Source organism: Emydura macquarii, unplaced genomic scaffold (genome assembly GCF_026122565.2).
Source record: "Emydura macquarii macquarii isolate MOO-44397 ecotype Brisbane River unplaced genomic scaffold, CSIRO-AGI_Emac_v2 contig_2975, whole genome shotgun sequence".
NCBI lineage: Eukaryota > Metazoa > Chordata > Testudines > Chelidae > Emydura > Emydura macquarii.
The window spans coordinates 861,100-878,724 of NW_027133112.1; the positions used below are offsets into that span (position 1 = coordinate 861,100).

Consider the following 17,625-nt stretch of genomic DNA (forward strand, 5'->3'; position numbering starts at 1 on the left):
AAAACCAGATCTCTCATCAGCTTTTACAACCTGATGAGCAAAATTGACTAGATACTGTGCTAGTCAGCATCTGATGTTTGGTTAATGTCAAGGGCTAGATTGATACCTTTTACTCATGCTGATCAATACTTTTACTTCACATGCCAGTCCACTGAACTTCATTGGGCTGCTTGTGTTATAAGGTAATATTTAGCAGGAGTTTCTTTTCTGTGTAACCCACTGACCACCTGCTGCAGCACTGTCCCCTCAAGCAGTGCAAGCCTAATCCTACCCCAGAGTGGAAGGGAGGCACAGGGGCGAGAAGGGGTGTTAGAGAATGAGCCCACCCACTTTGTAGCAGTGTCTCCTGTCCTGCGAGGTTGGGCCTGTCTCCCCACTCAGGGCATTGTGAGCTTCCTAAATCTGAGTGGTGCTGCTATCTTGTGTGCCAGGCCACATTGCCCAGAGTAAGAACCTAGCCCCAGCACTGTGGGTCAGGATCCACAGCTGTGGGGTGAATGCAAGGCGGGCTTGGGCTTCATCCTCCTCATGCCTCTCTTCTCGGCCAGTTCTGCAACCCATTTGGAAAATATAATATATATGGTGGGTAATGAATAGGCAGCTGAGCTTTTTTATATTCCCTCTTCAGTGACTTAGTCCCTGACCTGGCTCACATGCTGTCCATTCTGTGCTTTGAGGCTCTGACTAAATATAAAACTTTTAAGCAAATGCTTAAATCCTAGTGATTTCAGTGGGATTTAAACACCTGTTTAAAATAAAGCATCTGTTTAAGTGCTTTCATGAGTAGGGATGCTTTCCTGATTCTGGATCTGAGATCAAATCTACTCTTAAAATATAAATTTGAAATTTGTTTTTGGTTTTCTATTTTTTTTCTATTCCCTTCCTATCCAATGACTCTTTTTCCTCTTCTTGGATCTGTTCTTTTTCTGATCCAGGTGGCTTTTTAATCTCCCTCTCATATCTTCCTATTTCCTTCTATCCAGTGGTGTTTCAGTAAAGCTGTAGAGCTTAAAAGTTTGTTGTTTTCTGTTCCTGTTATCAGGGGAATAGAGCTGCAAAAGGCTGATTTAAGCAGACAAAAATAAGTTAATGTTACAGCACTGGCCTACTACAACCTGCCAGTACAGAGAGAGGATAGAAAGAGCTAACAAAAAAGGCTCGTATTTGTTCTCTCCATTCCTATTGCATTTTAAATGGGTAACAAAGTGCTACATCGCATTAATGCATGGGACATGGTTTATTACAAGCTCACATTTGTTTGAATGTGGTAATAAAACATAACTTTTACTTTCCCTGTCAATATTGACTATCATGGAGATAGTAAGAAAAATACTTCCATGTGTGCATAAAGCAGAAATGGATGGGGCTACTGACTGTTTACCTGTGCACCAACATTAAAGATGATTTTACCAGAAAAACATGCAAGTCTTAGTTAACAGAAGGTCACATTTTTGTCATGTTACACAGGTGGTAGCTACTTCTACTTTGGCAAAGGAAGTGGAGAATGGTTGGGAATAGTTATTTAGAGCTAGAGAGCTTCCCCTTCAGAATTAAACCAAGTTTAAAGCACATCAGAGTTTAGACCTAAACTTCAGAAAAGCTTGAAATAGGAATATAGCGGGCAATCTAATACTTGTTGGTATAGAAAAAAGAAATTAATAGTTGCAAATATTCTAACTACAGATTTATCCACATTTTTTCCAAGTGGGGCTTAACACAATAGACAACTCTAAGGTGAAGGAGTTTATATATGAAAAAAATCCTAAAAATTGGTTGATGTCTGTATGTATTGATGTATTTGTAATTGATATGTATGCCCATAAGTATCTTCCTCTTTTAAAGATATGGACTTTGGTTGTGGGTTATCTGTTGACCATTTCATTCAAGTGGAATGCAAGCACTGAGCGTTACTTAAGAGCGATCTCCATTCCTGTCTGGATAATCCTGCTCTTTCACTTAGGTGGGTAACCCATCATTGTGCTTATGTATAAAAACTGAATTTGGTAGCCTAACAAAAAAAAACCTTGAGCTAGGTTCTCAACTGAGATGCAGCCCCTTTGTCCTCCTCAGATGGTGCAAAGGATCTGGATTCTTAATCAGCAGAGAATTTCTCTTGGAGCAGAACTCTTCGCTGGTGTAAAGTTTTCAGGAGGTGGCTTCTGTGCCGCCATCCACTTGGAGTACTGAACAGGGAGGGGATATGGATGAATGCTGCAGCACTGCCTGCCTTTTTTCACTGGTGTAAGTTAGAGCAGCTCCTCACTGCTTTAACTCTGCCTGGGGCCAAGTGCTGACTGACCCTCAGAATCAAAAAGCAGAAACCAGCTCCTTGACATCATTTTCCTTTCCCTGCAGAGGTTGGCCAGATGAGAGAATTTGACCCTTCATCCGTAACTTTTTACTTCTGTGGTGTTTTGGGTTTTTTAAAGCGAATCGTTGTAACAAAGATCAAAGATCTAAAAGACAACTGGCAGAATTAAGATGAAAATAAACTCTTCCTTCTATGGCCAGTCTGAGCATAGTGATGATATCAAGGATGTTTTAATATAATCTTAATTAAAAAATTAATGTTTTATTTCTGCTTTTCTAATATCATAACTGTCACTAGCCATTACAATAGTTAGTTAATACATTAATTAATAATAAGCTAATATCTTTATAAGAGCTCACAGTTTATTTCTTCATGTTTACTGCACTGGCATTTCTTACGCACTGTTGCACAAGCTTGCCTATACACACACTACTTTGTGGTTTAAGATCTCATGTAGTGGCTGTGTGAGTTAGTTTTCAACTAAACAAATATTGCTCTTCAAATTTTGAAGCATTAACAAAAAAAACAAGCAAGCAGGAACTGCTTGGTCTCAGTCTTTATAGAAAGTCTGCTAAGAGCAAGATGTTTCCTGGTTTAGTTTACTTTTAGTTATCCTGAAATGTAAACTAATTTAGAAAAATAACTTTTAAAACTTTAAAACTTTAGAAAAATAACTTTTAAAACTTTAAAATATCCAGTATAATGTAATTCTAATTGAATAAAAACAGCACTGACTAATAGATATTAGAATGAGTATTGAGAAATAGAAAGGTCATGTATAAGAATGGAAAGAAAATATTTAGACATTTTACACATTTTTCTTAAATGTAGAAAAATTTCTCATACGGGATATATAGATTGTTTCTGTTGTGGCTGTCCTCTTCAATATAGCTGCATTACTTAAATATTTTTGTTGAATGTGAAGTTAATTAAATTCAGAAAAACTTGGCTGAAAAAATCTTATTGTTTTCAGCTTCTGTGGCTGGCTCCTGGAGGATTCCAGTATTTCTGGTTGTAGTTTTTCTGATGACTGTGGGTATGCTGCATGAACAACAGAGTGGAAAAAAGTCTTCTGGTAAGAAATAAGTCTGTTTTCTTTCACTGTCAACCAAGGTAAACTTATCAGAAATGGAGGCATTGAAATCTTAAAACTGCTCTGGTTACTCATGAGTTTATTTTTAATATTTGGCTTGTGTATGTGTACTCTCTACTATAGAGAAACTGGGAATTCTTGCTAGTTAAAATATCATAGATTATGCTTTTAAAAACTGAAGTCTGATTGGTTCTAGCAAACATTTTGCATTGTACTCATGTTAGGCTTCTGAAGTGACTGTATAGTTAGAGGAATCCAGGCTTCTGTTCTAAACTCTAATTTCAGTTCCATATGTAACTTTGCATTGGTGTGACCAATATACTTGAAGATTGGTTTCCTTAAACAAGGACACGAGAAATACTTTGAGAATTCTGGACAATACAGGATTAAAGATGTTTATTTCCCACTAATTCAGATACTCCAATTCAGTGTTTTCCCAGCATGTTAAACTTTTTTGGCACAAATGTTCATTTTCAGAGTTCCGGTCTTGGCACAAAGGCATTCATCAGTGGGTAGAGTTAAATCCTAGGAGACTTTCTAGAGAAGTATTCTTTAGGAGTCTTAATTCTTATACTGAGGCCAGAGAGAGCATGATGGGATCAGGCCAAACAAATCAGTTTCATTATACTGGGCAGTGTTGTGCCTGTTTGTCCCTGTGCTCTGATTCTAGAGGACTAAAAATCCTCCAGGATCAAAGATAAAGGGAGGGCACTGAAGAAGAGAATTTAAGCTTGCAGAGAAAATGTGGAAAGGAGAGGGGAATCCCTGAGTTGTGATGAGGACCGGAGAAGAGAACCTGGAAGAAAAAAATGGGATCTTGAGAAATAAAGAACACTTTCCTTTTCTGCTCGTCGTAATGCACTCTGGCCCCCATCAAGGGATTCTGAAAAACAAAGAGTCCTTGCCATCCGATTGGTGGTCCCTGGGAAGTATGCATTAGGTGCCTGGAAGTAAAGAACTTCTGCACTCTCCCCCGGTGTCCTAGGGAATAAAGAAGATCACAGGAAGGTGTTCATATTTAAAATAATTTGAAGAACCTAAGAAAATTCCGAAACTTTGTTAAAATGGAGTTATGGTTGAGAATACATATTGGTAAGTTAAGATGAAAACATTTCAGGCCTTGTGTAGTTAGTTAGTTTTTTGGGGTATGCAAGAAGCATTGGAAACCCATGAAATTCACAGTTCAGATTAAATTTAAAAGCAACACACATGATGGTATGGAATACACAGTTAAAGTATGTCAACAAGTTTAACTGCTGTAATGATGTTGGGGGAGGGAGGCAGTGGGGAGACTCTGGGCTTCACTGCTAAGTGTTTGAATCTGCAGCACACAGATTGCTGTGCAGTTGTGTGCCATCTGGATGAAGCTACAGCACCATGAACGTCCTTGTGTGACTTTAAATAGCAGAATGCCAAGCTGCATTCCAGAACTTACACGGTGCTGTAGCAGTGTCCGTACAGGATACTGGTGTGCTGTAGATTCACACCTGTCTTGCTTTGCAGTAATTTATTGAGACCATTTTACCAATCTGTAATTTTCTCATCGGTAGCTACAAATGTTTAGAATCCTTTTACTCTACGTTTTTCATTAAGATTTAGGTGTGGATTTCATAAAGATTTCAGATTAATCAGATTGTCTACCACTTGGAACAGTTTGGGCTGGGTTTCACAGATGTTATGGCTGACAAAAAGAGATCTCTCTTCCTAGATCACAGCCATGGCATAAAATGCATACATTTTCCTTTGAGACTAGATTTTGAATAGTGCTCAGTACGAGATGATCATATTGGGTCTATGTAATATATGTAAATGTTGAAGTGAATATTCATCTATTTCAATTTCACTGTACAATTTCAATGGATGTTAAGCAACAGAAATAAAAATAGTATTGATAAGAATAAACCTCTTCCCAACTCTTTATTTACTTGTGTGTATTTATTTTTTATAGGGACAGAACTTCCTGGTCAAATGATTTCCATTGCTGCTTCTACAATTGCTATGGCAATATCTGTCACAGGATATGAGTCAAGTAATGGGGAACATTCATCACAACCCTCAGGTGACTGAACACTCTGTAAGAAAATATTTCAATTTGTTCTAAAAACATGAAATAAGAGGAAACTAGAAACAAAATTTAAAACATTCTCCGAACCACGAATTATCACACTTATTTCTGTGGAATTGGTGTACCTGGTTTAAAAGTTGGTAAAAAGGCAGCACTATTAACACGTAGATGACTTTTAAATACAATTTTTATAACCTACTCATTTAAACTGTTACCTACAGAGCAGAAGTGGTGCCTGGAAAAAGTTAATTAGTGTTCTAGTGAAAATTGCACTTTTTCTGAGTGGATTACCTGCTGTGCTGTACTTTCCCTGGATACCTTTGTGGTGGCAAGAAAAAGTTAGGTTTTGTGACTGACTGAGAAGCAGTCTTGAACAAGCTTTATAGTGCAAGTCTTTGTGGACAGTACAGGGGAGGCAAAAGTCTGCCTTTTGATCTCCTGCTCAACTATGGCATAAGACTAAAAGTTCTTTCTTGCAATTAGCATAACAGCATGCAGTTCAAAGATGGTGTGTCTGGCTTCAGTTGCAAGTAATCTGTAAACAGCAACTTGAGAGGATGTAGATTCAATAAAGATGTTTGGGGGTGGAAAGCCTGTTTGGTTATGGGCAAAAGATCACTGTAAAGACCAAATAGGTCTGTGATAGAATGTTTTGCGAGTAAAATAATAATCCTCCAGAGCTCCCTGGAACCTAGAATGTTCCATTGACCTTTGAGGATGAGCAAAACAGGTCCATCGACTTGACAGGACTAGAATGCTCTAATCTCAAACTTGAACGTCCTAAATAAAAAAGCCCCAAACAATCAAGCTACTGCAAAAATAAGTGTGTTTAAAATATAATCTTGGCTTCAACACCTAAACAGTGCTCCGTATATGGAACATACAGTATAAGATTATTTCAAGCACACAGAATTAAAAATAACGTTTCTTCTAGCTAAAGATTGGCTTCCTTGACATTAAAAAGTTTTTCCACTCCAGGTAGTAACTGATGTGCAGATATCTCTTCAGATATGTGACTAGAAGAGAGATGGAAACCCAAATGTACTCAGAAACACATTTACTAATTTAAGTGCTCCAATGAAAATAGCACTCAAGCAAGATTTAGGTTTGAAACATTTAGCAACACTCTCATTTTTAAAATAAAGAAGGCAACTTGGAGCAAATCTTCTTGCTCATAGTGTTTCACGCTGTTCCAAATGAAACTAACCTTGTCATTCACTCAGACTGCCATGCTGAAATTTCAAAGATAAGCACTTCTTCAGTTGAATAAATTGAAAAATATGTCTGAAGAAATATCTTAAAATTTCAAGGTTGAGCAATATGAGTACAATTTTCTTCTTAGTATTTTTTTTTTTTTTTTTTTGGCTGCTGTTTCCTTTGAGCATGGGGTGTGTATTTTGCTGGGGTTTTTTTGGGACGGGGGAAGGTAGCTAAGCAGGAAATGTATGCTGTCTCTGGAAGTATGAGAGGTGATTTAACTAGATTTTGGATTGCCTGCTGGTCATGTGACAAACAGTTGCCAATAAATGCTATACATTCCCATACTCCAATCTGATTTTTTTTCTTCTGCGAAACCAGATTGGAAATACGTTCTCTCTAAGGCAGATTCTTTTTATTCTTAACGTTTCCGCTATTCCTCTTACTGGAGATTCTATATTTATAAATATACCTTCTATAGGTGTGCTGTGGTAACTTTTTTGGGAACATAACTCCATTTTTTAGTCTGGGTTTTGTAGTCAACTTTCATAGTTTAGAAGGGAAAGAAAATGGGACTCCCTGTCTTCTTTTCATGGAAGCAATTCTCCAGACTGTTCCCAAGAGAGACTGCTGGATCATTCTTTTTTATTGATCAACTTTTGAGTGTTCTCAAAATTGTCTTGGTTTTGATCTGCCATGCTTATGGTTGATGAGGCTCAGAAATCTGAAACTGCAAATCTTAAACACTTAACTTTATTTTGTTGTTCCAAGGTGACATAGTGTTTTCATCCTACTTTGGAACTCTGTTTTTCATGAAAGGTTAAAGATTCTACAAAAGTTTTCAGGCATTCTTCAAACTTAGCTGCCTGGTATACATCAGTTTTCAGAATGAAGACTCCTGTATGCCTACTCTGCAAATACATCACTGGTGCTAAGTGTTGTTTGTTAGTTGCAGAAAAATTGATTATTCCTGAATTTTGCTACTATTTTTTTCATTAGCTGGTCAAAGATCAATGCTTCAAACTTTTGCCTAGTGTTTGGACTTATCTACAATGTTAATTAAAAAAAATGTTACAACACTATAAGGCAGTTTGGTTATACAGATTTGTATTTGTGCTTCCCTTGTTTTGTTATTGAATATTATGGAAATTCTATTCTGTTAATTATATCTGGTATTGGGTCCTTCCCAATGGTGTGAAATATTCCGGGATTGTATCTAAAATGTCTGGCAAGTAATAACTGCTAATTAAAGAAAGCAAATGTTGCTTCAGGATTTTGATAGCTTTTTTATGAGCAGTATAATATTGCACCAGAGGTCCTGAGCATGCTGGATATTTGGAACTCTTTCATGTAATCCACTAGATTTTTCCCAAAAGTTGTGTGTGTTCTAGAAAACTGAATAGGAAAGCTATCTCCTCTAACAGACATAGCTTCCAGTGAAATTGGAAGTAGATCCTAAACATAGCCGTAGATGTCTTTATTAACCAGCCTGCACAATAGAAAGGGGCTCAACTTTTCCCATCACCCAACTGTGAGGAGTCTATATATTGATACTCAGCCCCATGACCTTCCTCTTATTCCTTCGTTTTTACTGAGTGTAGGGGGTGAGAAGATTTCAATTGTTATTTCTTATTGGCCCAGGAAGAATCTGTTTCTTGCAGTTGGCAGCAGGTGTTTGTGAAAAAAGATCTGTGCCTGGGCAAGTTGACAAATTTGTGCTCCTTTTTTAGGACTTACACTAGCTCTCCAGATTCTGTCCTTTTGTTTATTATAGACTTCATTCTATTTTATTTAACTCAGAGTTCCAGATTAAAATTCTTAGAGTTAATTTGTCATTGACTACTGTACTTCACCATTAGGAGGAGGGTTGAGAATTCTCATCCTTGTCATGAGAGCCCTTAAGGCACTTCAAGAAATAACTCACTTTGGGATCTTATTAATGTCTTCAGGCCTTGGCTCTCTCTTTTGGGTTCCTTTATGTCTGCCTGCTCTTTATCTTCTACCTTGTAAGTTAGCTTCATTATTGACTACTACTTCTGCTATATTATTTGGGAGAGTTTACAGCAATTGGGACTCTTTATAATGGCAATTTACTTGTTTAAAAAATGTAGTTTTTGAAGCTGGAACCAGCTGCTTCCTTTTTTCTCTGTTTCCTAAAGACATTGAGATTGCACATCACCCCTTTAAGAGGAAGTTCCTTTTTTTCTTTAATAAAATACTCTATTCCATATGGTCATTTTTGGCCAAAAATGGATAAGTTAATTAGCCATGTGGCTGGATATTTAGGAGCCATCATCTTTGCCTTTTTTCCCCCATTTGCTTAGCACTTTCTTCCCTTTGACATAGATTTGGGATTTTGCTCACTACTATGATTTGCTTAGAGTTACCATGTTGTGTTTGGGAATGAAAGTAAGAGGAAAGGAGTTGTGTACATGCAGTATGCTATAAAATAACATGATTCCTAGAGCTTTTTTGGATGTTAAACGCCTGATGGCGATAATTATGATTTAACAGAATGTCCAGCAGAGGAGTTACATTATCTTTGCCTGAGTGATACACTATGTAACAAAGTCGGAAACTCTCACTTACTATTCAGCATGAGATATATAGCTTTTCAGATGAACTGTGGCTTGGTCTTCCTGCATGATCACAAGTGTTCTTCAGATAATGTCAGTCCTGGTTACAGTGATGTGTATAAAATCAGGTTTGAAGGTAACCAAGAACCCTACTGTGCTTTTCTCAAAGAAAACAAGGCACCCCATGCTAATGAAACTTAATAAAATCTATTCCCAACATCTCTAGGGTAGGTTCTGTTGAGCACCAAGTTGGGGAATGAAGACAGAACCATGTAATGGGCCAACTAGGGTAGGATGTAGTTTTGTTGCCTGGATCTTATGCAGATATCTATAACCAAAACAGCCACCCGCAAATTTCACTGACAGTAATATTTATCTATATAAAGTAGGGCTGCAGGTTTGTCATGGCATTTTTATCAAAAATCATGTAGCAGTTATGATTAGCTTAGTAAAAGTCACAGGTTTTGTGAATTTTTTTTTAATTTTAAAAAATAAATGCTGTCCCACAAGCCCTCCGCACACTTATCCTGCAGCTCTTGTCTCCTGCCCCAAGAGACTCGATCCAGCTCCTCACTCCGGCCATTGCAACCTGTTTCAGGGGATTGCAGCATCATTCAGGTTTGGCCCAGCAACCCCTTCGTTGATGGCACTTGGGAACCCCTGCATCAGGTTGCAACAGCCTGAGTGGGGAGTTGGGTCCAGCTCTGTGGGACAGGAGTCGCTGCTGTGGAGTAAGTTTACTAAACTATGGACAAAAAGATAAGTCACAGATAAACAGGAAAATCACAGTACCCATGTCATTTTTCCCCACCGTGACAAACCTGCAGTCCTAATATCAAGATTCTACAATTGTCCCTCTGAAGATTAGAATGTCTGTTGTGTCGGTATGAACTGATGGATACTGCTACAATCATAGTTGAGAGCTTTTTTGTTCAGAGTATTACCAGGTTGAATCATCCCTAGGATTCACAGTCTTTTGCCATCTGATTTTTTATGTTCTCAGCCATTTTGGGCTGTTTTACAAATATGAATTTACAGATCACACTCATGCAAGTCAAAGAATAAAAATGAGCCACCTAAGTGCTTTTGTAGAATATTAGTATACTGATAACAGTAATGTCTTTTTGGGGTGTGGGAATGGAATGCATGCTAATTTTTTGTAGACTGGCATTTTGACTTGGCATGAAATATTATACATGAGTTTAATAATCAGTACTTGCTAAATGTAATTTTCAATGTGTTCATCTTTAGCTTACAAGCTAATGAAGATGAAGCTTAATCGAAACATTTAGCATCATCATAGTCATACAATGACATTTGTTATCTACTAATTTTTAAAGTTGCTTGCCTTCTGTATGGTATTGTTTTCCAAGGATATTAAAGTATGACATGCAGGGTAATATCATTGAATCATAGCACGAATATTGTATAATTGTAATGTGATCGTATCTGAAAAGAACACCACACATTATACTTTAATGATTTGTAAGATGGGAGCATTTACTTCAAAATATGTTGGGTGCACTTTGAAGTGTAGGGCTTTGATTTAAAAATAGCCTGGAGCATGCATTTGGATTTTATGGAACTCATAGACAAAATACATTATTCATCTTTGCCATAAGGATAATACAGTATATTCATATTTTGTAGCTAACAATTTAATAGATATCTTAGATTTTGTTTTCCTCTGGAAAAGTAACACATTCTCAATATTTTTTACGGGTTATATGCTGAAGAAAGATTGCATTGCCATGCATTTAGCTATTAAAGAGCGTACGACAGGGTTAGTCATAAGCGGACTGCGGACCAAATCCAGACTGCCAGACACCTTTGAACGGACCCGTAAATAAAACTATTTCAATTATTATTATTATAATTGTTGTTGGTTTTTTAATTATTTTCTCTGGAGTCTGGACCTTGACTATACCTTGACCAAGAAATTTGGACCTTGACAAAAATACACTATTCTTCCCTAGGGTATTTGGTGAACTACTAGGTAACCTTTTTCTGTTCAGTGGTAAAAATTAATGTGGTAACTTCCTCTTCTTTTTTTTCTAGAAACAGCAGAAAGTGGGCAACCCTCTCAAGCATCAACCTCTTTTTCCTCCTCTTCATCCACTTCCAGGGGCAGACAAAGGCCTGAAATTGGATCTTTTCTTAGAAAGAAGAAAACTAGTGATATCTACTTTGTTACACTTTTATGGGCCATTTTCGTAGTCCAGATCTGGCTGAATCTCTGGATTGTGCAGTTATTGCCGGTGCCTGTTGCAGGTCATTGTCTAGTTCTTAATAATGCCAGTTAAAATATGACTTAAACATTGTTGGATTTTTAGAACTTCTTACTTATCTTACATTTAGGCAAACGAATCATCCACACCTAACTTCAAACTATTATGAAAATACCATGTATGGTTGTAGCACAGGTTCACTTAATTTATAATTCTAAGCAGTTACAGAAAGTCCATTGCTGTACTGTCTGGATAATTTTATAAGTCTTAATATGTGATGATAGTTAGAGAGAAAATGCTTCTCTGCTGCCTTCATCTCTTAATCAGACAAATCTATTAGGAGTTCAGTCAGTTGGCAAAGTATGAGCAAAAAGGTGCCTCTTCCAACTGTTTCTAAAAATGATAGGTTTTGCTTCAGCATATTTTTGTGGACATCCACTCTCAGAAATGTTGCCTGTTACCAAGAATGATCTTCCTCCATCACCTAGATGTTTCACCCCTTGGTACACACATTGGACGAGAAGAGCAGTTTATAGTTTCCTGTCTGAAAATAGCCAAGATCAGATATCTTCAAGAGCATATAAGAAACTCCACAGTGAAGAGTTATGAAATAACCTGTTCATAATGGAATTTTTCCCTAACCCTTGTAAGTTAAGGTTATCTTTTGAGCCATGAACATTTGTTCCCTTTAGAAATGGGTAGCTCACATGCAGTTTAATTGTGTGTGTTCTTATATTTTTGGTCCTATGCTATTTAAAATTTTTAACAATGACCTGGAAGAAAACAAAATAAGTTTTGAATGTTTGCGGATGACACAAAGACAGAGGGGAATAAGTAATGAAAGGTGACAGGTAAATTGGATGCAAGAAAACAATGTGTTCTAATATATGACCAAATGTAAAGTCTCCAGTCTCCTTCATTGTAATATGCTTTTAAATCATGTGAAGTAAGTTACAAGGGAATGTTTCTCAAGGAAAATTTTGTTTTATAGCATTCTTTCCAGTCAATGTAAAGTTACTGTTTATTTTTTTAAAACCTCTTACTTTGACAGCCCTGTTAGTTCTAGTTTACCCTATAATACTTAATGATCCACTGTTCTAGATTTGGTGTGGTTTATAATTGTTACCTGTTTATAATTTAATCAGTATGATTAATAAATAAGGCTAGAAGGAACCATTGTTATTTTAGTCTGGCCTTATGATTTTAAAGGAAAAATGTTCTTGTAACAAAAGATATTTATGTAGAGAGGGCTTGATATTCCTGAAGTAGACAGGGCTATGGCTAAACGCCACTCCATGTTTCAGAAATGTCTTGGTACTGTTAACACTTGCCATTTAATTCATTTACACTTTAGCAGAATGATGTTCTCTTAGAATTACTTTGTTCAGGGGATGGGAATTTTTTAATAGAACATGTAGGGGCAAGAAGAATTTTAGTTTAAAACTTAAACAAGACCAGTCATGGACCATCTGAAACCTTTAAACAGTGCAGCATGTGTGTGAAAGCAGGCTGCCTCTTCTATTTATTTGTTCCCTTGTTCTGCTGTTTTTTCCTTTCGTTCTATCGCTTTTGCAGCTCACGTTCACTTTCTTTATACTATTTTAACTTTCTTGCTATACCCTGCAAATAGCTATTTTTCCTCATCTCTTTTCCTGATTAGGATTCTTCTACTTTCACTAGATTTACTTCAATTTTTTCTCTTTAAGAAAAGATAAGACTACCATACTGCAAATAGGTATGGCGCCCTTTGATACCAACTTACCTACAGTTTTTCTAGTGTATTGCACAAGATCATGTGCTTCCTGTTCAAATAATAGAATACCAGAAAATAACTCCACTTGTATCACAGCAGTGAAAGGAAAGCTGCACGTTTATTGCTGAGCAGCACTTGTGCAGTTTATACTTTTTTGTCAGTTGCATTATGAACTAATATTTTTGTTGTAAAATGTAGAGTTTTGGAATGTGTGGAATATATTCTTTATTTTTGGACTTTACTGGTACTTACACCTAGCAAGATACTTAAATGTTAGTACTGCAGTACACAAGTTTGCCACATGGTGGTGCTAATAGTAAGTAAAAGCAAAGCTGGGGAAAAATAGTAAAATGTTACTCTATTTGTGAGCAAGAGCATAAACTTACAGAAATGGTTTACAGATAAGTCTTTTGTTGAACTTTTTAATGTCTACAGGGAGTTTATCAATCTGACCTTTAGGGCAATGACATTTTATGTATCTAGATATTTCCAAACGAAGGCTCGTTGTGAATGTTAAAGATTTCTTTTTTTGTAGTGTTTGTCAATAGATACTGCATCTAATATGGCGTTTTGAATGAACAATAGAAAAGATGTATTAAATGTTAGTGTGACCGGATCCTTGGAGGGATTACAATGAGAATGTTTACTCAGGGCAAACTACAAGGAATAGGGCAGACAGTCCCAAAATTGGTGGTTTATTCTATAATTTCTCCAAGCCAGTAACAGAACAGTTTCTGTAATACCAGCTGGTTACCAAGAAGCCAAATACAGTCCCCTTTGACCATTTCAGCCCTTGACCGCCCCATCTAGATAACCTCTCACTATATTAGACTTGGCTATTGAAAACCTGATTGACCATATGTGAGGTTCACCAGTCCCAAAGGACTGGACACTGTTCCTCAGGTCAATATGTGTCTCAGATCTTACCGAATAATCACACAGATACCAGTGAAAGGTGACAGGTAAATTTTAGTTACTAAAAGACTAAAGATTTAATAATAAAAGGAAAAAGCGCTGCAGTGGTTAAGAGATCAATATGCATTCAGATATGTGTGAAGTCCTTAGGTCAGTTTCATAGCAGAGATGGTGAGGAGGCTGCTAATTGGTAAAAATCTTTCTGGAATCAGTTAAAAAGGTCATAGTCCAATAGGCAATTCAGGAGTAGAGTTCTTTCCAATTCTTCCATGAGACTTCCAGGGTAAATCCAGAGTAAATCTGGAGACCTCAGTCTTGTGGCTTAGACTTTCCCTGTCCAAAGTTTAAGCAGACTTGAGATAAAAAGGATTGGGCCCAAAGCTTCCTTTGTAGTTGAAGCAAGAAGGGCACTCACAGATAACTTCACCATGTGGGTTTGGATAAAAGTCAGTCGACAGTTTTATCTCTAATTATTGGGTCCTTTCTCAGAAAATATAGTTACCAATAGCTATACTAAACTATCAAGACAGTTCACAGGTAGTTTACTGTGTGGAATTACAAGTTTCAAAGAGAAATGAGGACAATAATATTACTGTACCGTAAGTCCTATGTAAATGAATATATCCACTTTTGATCTCTGAATCAATAGAATAATGAAGATTATAAAGTAGGAACAGGATTTAGCATCTACAAGTTAATTAGCTCACATTGTTAGAGTTCTAATAGGATATAGGTAAATACAGACAAATATACTTCACACTTACAGGCAAACATGTTAAAGATTCTACTCTAATTAACATAGCTTTGATAATTATCTACCAGGAATGGTCCTGGTCATCATTTCAATACTCTTTTGATATGTACTTAAGGGTTTCTTATCCAGCTTGCTGATAGTCCAGTGAAGGGTAAACAAGCATCACAGTTAACATATGATTTGTCAGAATAACAGATGCAGCAGTATGGAAGTGAATAAGTTTTAATGTTCTCATAGGGTGCTGTGTTGCTACCTGTTACCTTTAGGATATTGAGTTCCACACAAACATTGTTTACCTCATAAAGGACTTTCTGTTTGGTGCATTATTAAGTGAACAAATTTAAACAAAAATGTTAGCTTTCATTTTAATTCATTTTATGACATCCTGCATTGTGACAAAAATAATCTACAATAAGAAATAGTGCACCAGGTGATAGTTCTGTTCATGACTTGTTTTTAAAAATATAATTGTATGTCTTTTTTTTTTTTTTTTTTTTAAATTAATGGTTCCTGAATATTAGTCACAGCAATGAGTTGGGTTTTTAAATGGGGTGTTTTAAATGCAAAAACCTGTTAATGCAGTGTTTGAGTTTGCAGAGTGAAGTAATCAGGAATACAAAACATATCAATGTTAACTCACATGGTATAATTTTTAAAAGTGATATTTAATAAAAGCAGAGACTAAGCACAAATCACTGTTTTATCTACCATGTGAATTAGCATTCCGTGAGAGTAAAATAGTGCAAGTCAAATAGTTCCAAAATTCAAATTGCCAAATTAAATTTGTACTTTATAAATATTTGGTTTTTAACTTATTTTATAAGAGAAACACAGAGCGTTGCAGCTGATGCATGATGTAATTGAGCAAAAGGAATATTGAAGATTTGCACAGTTATAAATTATTTTTGGAATTCTCAAACTGTACATCCGTAATTTTTCCCCTGCCTCTGTCTTAGTTTTTAAATTTCTTTGGTAAAAGAAAAACTTAGTATTAGCACTATGGATTTACAGAACTCTGTAGTATCACAAGTCATGATTAAAATCCTAATCAAATGTTTTTACTTTACATGAAGTGATCATTTATTTCTGAACTGTAACTGTACATTTTTTTCTAAGTTACCTACCAGCTTGAGACATATTTGATGTTATAAATCATCTTTGTGTGCACAATATGTACTTACTGATTTCCATAAAGAAGTATTTCTTGTATTTGCCTAAGTCAAACAGTGTATGGATTTTACTGAAAGTTGCCATAATCATCTTTGAGTTGAGATGCAGTTTCAGTCTCGAAGGAGAACTTATTTTAGAGGATTAAGAGCAAATGAAATGGTTATAATGAAAGTTCAGTTGCAAGCTTACATACGGTATAGCTATTGTGAACATTATATGTATAAATAGATGTATACTTCTATTTTGCCTAAGAGAAAGAAATCGAACATTATGGAAGGCCTAAAGTTTTAATAATTCTGAGAGAGAAAAGTTTACTTTATATCTAAGGGTATGTCTTCACTCACAGTGGCACTATCAGCGCCACTGGATCGATTCTTCGGGATTGATTGAGTGGCAGTGGAGACCCGCTCAATCAATTCGGAAGTCAACAGCATTAATCCACCCCCACAAAAAGATTAACATTGCGTCGATGATAGGGCATTTCCTGTCAGCTCAGCACAGTGCAGATGCCATGCTATTTAGAAGTTAGGAAATCGACTGCAGGATAATTCTGTGTAGCTTGTGTATCTCCTGTCGACTGCTGCCAAATTTTGCCGTGAGTGTACACCATGTCTAAGATTTTATTATACACATATTACATTATGTATAGCTATACTATTCGGTGCCATGCATGTAATCAGTGGAATAACACCTATTTATGTCAGGCCTTGATATGGACTGTAATGTCCATAAGGATGCTATATGGAGGTGCCATCCATCTGGATTTAAAACTTCAGATGACTGAACATGTTTTCTCACAAGGGAATGACCAGCTATTTTTAAAAATGTTGAAGACATTTAGTACTATCTTTGGTGAGGAGTTTTAATTTAAACTAGTGCTTCTCAAACTTAACTGCACCTTCGGACAACAAAAATTACTACGTGACCTCAGGAGGGGGAACTGAAGCCCGAGCCCTGCCACTCTGGCGGGGGGAAGGGGAGGACTATAACCTGAGCCCCATCACCCAAGGCTAAAGCCCTTGGGCTTTGTCTTCAGCCCTGGGTAGTGGGGCTTGGGCTTCAGCTTTAGCCCTTGGCCCCAGCAGGTTTAATGCCAGCCCTGACAACCCCATTAAAATGGTGTCGAGATCCACTTTGGGATCCTGACCCACAGTTTGAGAACCACTGATTTAAACACATTGATTCCACTAACTCCACTGGAGTGAAGAAATACTTATGTGATGCATGTCTGAAATCTCTAATTCTTATTCCCTGTTTTTTATTACAGTTTGGGTTCTTAAAAAGCTTGTGGTCCACTTTGGAGTTGTAAACTTCATGGCAAAACGTTGTAGTAGTTGGTGGTATGTTCTGGAAAACTTTGTGAAAGAGCGGCAGGAGGCTCTCGCTCCACGGCCAATCAGAGGACTTGGAAGGGTCATGCTAAAACTTGACAGTAAGGTATTTCAGTTTTATTTTCTTAATCCATAATTTTGAATCAAATTTTCTTTATTCATTATAAGTTGTGCTGAGGAAAACTATAACTCTAAAATAAGTGTCACTGTGAACATATTATTTTTTATATAA

The 17,625-nt window shown here is 36.6% G+C and overlaps 1 protein-coding gene across 1 annotated transcript in view; it reads left to right on the forward strand.

Annotated features, from left to right (window-relative positions):
• Positions 1–17,625, forward strand: part of TMEM245 (transmembrane protein 245) — a 128,714-nt gene that overhangs the window by 11,597 nt on the left and 99,492 nt on the right. Inside the window, exons 2-6 of the mRNA XM_067569945.1 lie at positions 1,843–1,960; positions 3,285–3,386; positions 5,353–5,463; positions 11,301–11,513; positions 17,330–17,499. Coding sequence (XP_067426046.1) covers positions 1,843–1,960; positions 3,285–3,386; positions 5,353–5,463; positions 11,301–11,513; positions 17,330–17,499 — 714 coding nt within the window. The remainder of the gene's footprint in view (positions 1–1,842; positions 1,961–3,284; positions 3,387–5,352; positions 5,464–11,300; positions 11,514–17,329; positions 17,500–17,625) is intronic.